This window comes from Calidris pugnax, unplaced genomic scaffold (genome assembly GCF_001431845.1).
Source record: "Calidris pugnax isolate Ruff unplaced genomic scaffold, ASM143184v1 scaffold335, whole genome shotgun sequence".
In the NCBI taxonomy this organism is placed as follows: Eukaryota; Metazoa; Chordata; class Aves; order Charadriiformes; family Scolopacidae; genus Calidris; species Calidris pugnax.
In genome coordinates, this window is record NW_015091148.1 from 1,544,690 (window position 1) to 1,547,777 (window position 3,088).

General features: G+C 63.3%; 1 protein-coding gene across 1 annotated transcript in view; it reads right to left on the bottom strand.

The window, feature by feature from the left end:
* Positions 1-3,059, bottom strand: part of GPR179 (G protein-coupled receptor 179) — a gene marked incomplete at its 5' end in the record, with an annotated part of 21,172 nt that extends 18,113 nt beyond the window's left edge. The window contains 2 exons of the mRNA XM_014958937.1: positions 1,430-1,538; positions 2,335-3,059. Of these exons, the coding sequence (XP_014814423.1) occupies positions 1,430-1,538; positions 2,335-3,059 (834 nt within the window). The remainder of the gene's footprint in view (positions 1-1,429; positions 1,539-2,334) is intronic.
* Positions 3,060-3,088: the final 29 nt, after the last annotated feature.

The window sequence follows — 3,088 nt, forward strand, 5'->3', positions numbered from 1 at the left end:
TGCCTAATTTTATTAATTATTCACCAGTCAGGCTACGGGGCTTTTGCAGCCAGAATAGGCAAATGCTTTGTTTCTCTCAGCTCACCGTTGCATTTAAATGCGCACAAAATATTTTTCTGGGCTTCTCTTTCTGCTGACAGCCCTCGTGACAGATAAAGTACCATCACACCACAGTAGGGACTTACTGGATATTGCACAGGTTTTTTGACAGCCGCCTTCCTTGTCTTTGCCCACAGGGCAGGCCCCTCTGTGTTACTGATCACGTACAAATATGAGCTTTCCCTTTGGCTTTGGAAGGTTATTGCCTTGGGCTCCTCTGCAAGTTTCCTCCAAAGGCCCGATTTTGAATTTTGTTTTGAGTCACAGAATGCTATGGGGTTGGAAGAGACCTCTGGAGATCATCTAGTCCAACCCCCTGCCAGAGCAGGGCCACCCAGAGCAGGTCCCACAGGAACGTGTCCAGGTGGGTTTGAATGTCTCCAGAGAAGGAGACTCCACCACCTCCCTGGGCAGCCTCTGCCAGGGCTCTGCCACCTTCACAGTGAAGAAGTTCCTCCTCATGTTTAGGTGGAACTTCATATATTCACGTTTGTGCCCATTTCCTCTTGTCCTGTCCCTGGGCACCACTGAAAAAAGCCTGGCCCCATCCTCCTGACACCCACCCTTGAAGGATTTATAGGTGTTGATCAGATCCCCCCTCAGCCTTCTCTTCTCCAGACTAAAGAGCTCCAAGAGCTCCAGACTAAAGGCTCCCTCAGCCTCTCATCAGAGAGATGCTCCAGGCCCCTCAGCATCTTCGTAGCCTCTGCTGTCCCCTCTCCAGCAGTTCCCTGTCCTTCTGGAACTGGGGAGCCCAGAACTGGTCCCAGTGCTCCAGATGGGGCCTCCCCAGGGCAGAGCAGAGGGGCAGGATGACCTCCCTCCACCTGCTGGTCCCACTCTTCCTGATGCCCCCCAGGATGCCATTGCCCTTCTTGCCCACCACATTGCTGGCTCATGGCCATCCTGTTGTCCACCAGGACTCCCAGGTTTCTCCTCAGAGCTGCTCCCCAACAGGTCACCCCCAACCCGTACTGGTGCAGGGGGATATTCCTCCCCGGGGGCAGGACCCTGCACTTTCTTGCTTTTAGTGAAAGTTCCTCAGGTCCCGTTCTCCCACCAGCTGCCAGCCCCCGGAGCCCGTGTGTCCCAACAGGGCCCAGCCGGGTCAGAGGCTGCTGCTGGCAGCGGGGAAGGGAGATTTGCACAATAAACCCCTCGGCTGCGGCGCCGGGAGCAGCTGAAGGAAGCAGATGGATCGGCCGGGAGAGGATAAAGCTCAGCCCCGAGGGAGGGACAGGCGACAGGGAGTCATTGCGGGGACCCCCCCCCCAAGCTTCCAGCCCCCCTGCCCAGGGGCTCGGGGTGCTGGGGGGCCGGTGGCCGGTACCTGGGTGCTGTTGAGGTCGCAGCGGTGTGTGTCTGCGAACCAGCCGGGGCCGGTGGAGCACTGGTCGATGGCCACGTCCCGCAGCTCGATGTCCACCCGCACGACGCCCCTGCGCAGGGGGATGGGGTCACAAAGCGTCCCCATGCCCACCGTGTGCCCCCCAACCCAGCGTGGTGGTGCCCCACCGTTTCCTCTGGGACAGGCACCCATGGGGGTGTCAGTGTATGGACCAGTGGGACAACAGGAGATGTCAGCGATGTCCCCAGACCCCCAGACAGGGATGTCCCCCCTCAGAGATGTCTCTGGGGGTGACCAGAGCAGGGGCAAGGGCAGGGGGGTCACCTGGAGGTGAATTCTGCCTCTCAAGGGGGGGGTGAACGCAAATGATGGGGAAATAGGAGTCTCTGGGGTGGCCCCTTTGTGTCATCCCTCACCCTGGGGGACCAACCCTCCTCCCTGAGTGCTCCAGGAGGGACGGGGTGTCCCCCTTGGGAATGGGGACATGTTCCTTCTCCGGGATTAGACCCAGCTGCCCCCTTCCCTCTCCGGTGCCTCCCACGGGGTGCTGGGGAACCCAGCAGCAGGGACCCACCAGCCTGGGGACACCCCCCAGCTCCCAGGAGCCCAGCTCACCCCCCCCCAGCGTGGCCGTGGCAGGGGGGTCTGGGGGTGACAGCCCGAGATGGTGACACAGGGACAACCGAGGGGGGACTGGGGGCAGCCTGGTGCCTGTGGACGTGCAAATACCCACGCACACGTACATACACACACACATGGCGGGGAGGGACGCAGGCAGGGGACTGGCACACACATGCTGCTTCCACCTGCACCCCCCAGCATCCACATGGGGCACCCCCCAGCCCCTTTTACACCCCCCCACCCCGGTCTCTGAGGGTACCACTCACTTGAATTCGGGGCTGAGGTCCGGCTTGAGCCCGTAGAAGGCGGAGGAGAGCGTGACCGCCCAGGCTGGAAGGAACTTGCCATCCCGGCACTCGAGGAATGGTGGGGACCACCTCACGTGGGCCGGCTCCCCCACGTAGCTGTCCCCCCGCTGCCACTTGGGGGTCTCCATGCTGCGCAGGTCGTTGCTGAGCAGGCGCTTGCGGAGGAGGGGGTTCCTCTGGGATTTGAGGGCGTTGAACCACTCGTTGTCCCAGCTGAGGTTGCCCAGGCCGGGGGCGGCGGTGGCGGAGACGTCCTGGAGCAGGATCTCACCATCCTTTTTGGTGGCCTGGAGCATCAACCGGGGTTTGGCGGCCAGAGGGTGGGCGTCGAGGGCCAACACCGCCCTCCGCACCCATGGGTGCCCCTCGGCCAGGCTGCGGACCAGCGCCTGGTACCACTCCACGTCCTCGGCCACGCTGGCCTCGCGGATGTCGTTGGTCTGGAAGAGCATGTTGAGGAAGTTGGCGGCGTGGGCCAGCGCCTCGGGGGCGGCACGCAGGGCGGCACGCAGCACCGGGGGGGGCCCGGGGCCGGCGGCCCCCACCGCGACCCCCCGGCTGCAGTTGGCCCTGGCCAGGCGTTGAGCATCCCCCGTCTGCAGGAAAGCCAGCGCCGCCGCCGCCGAGCCCTCGGTGTCCCCCGGTGGTCCCGGCTCCGGCGTGGGCGACCACGAGGGCGATGGGGACGGGGACCATCCCGCCGGCGGGGGGG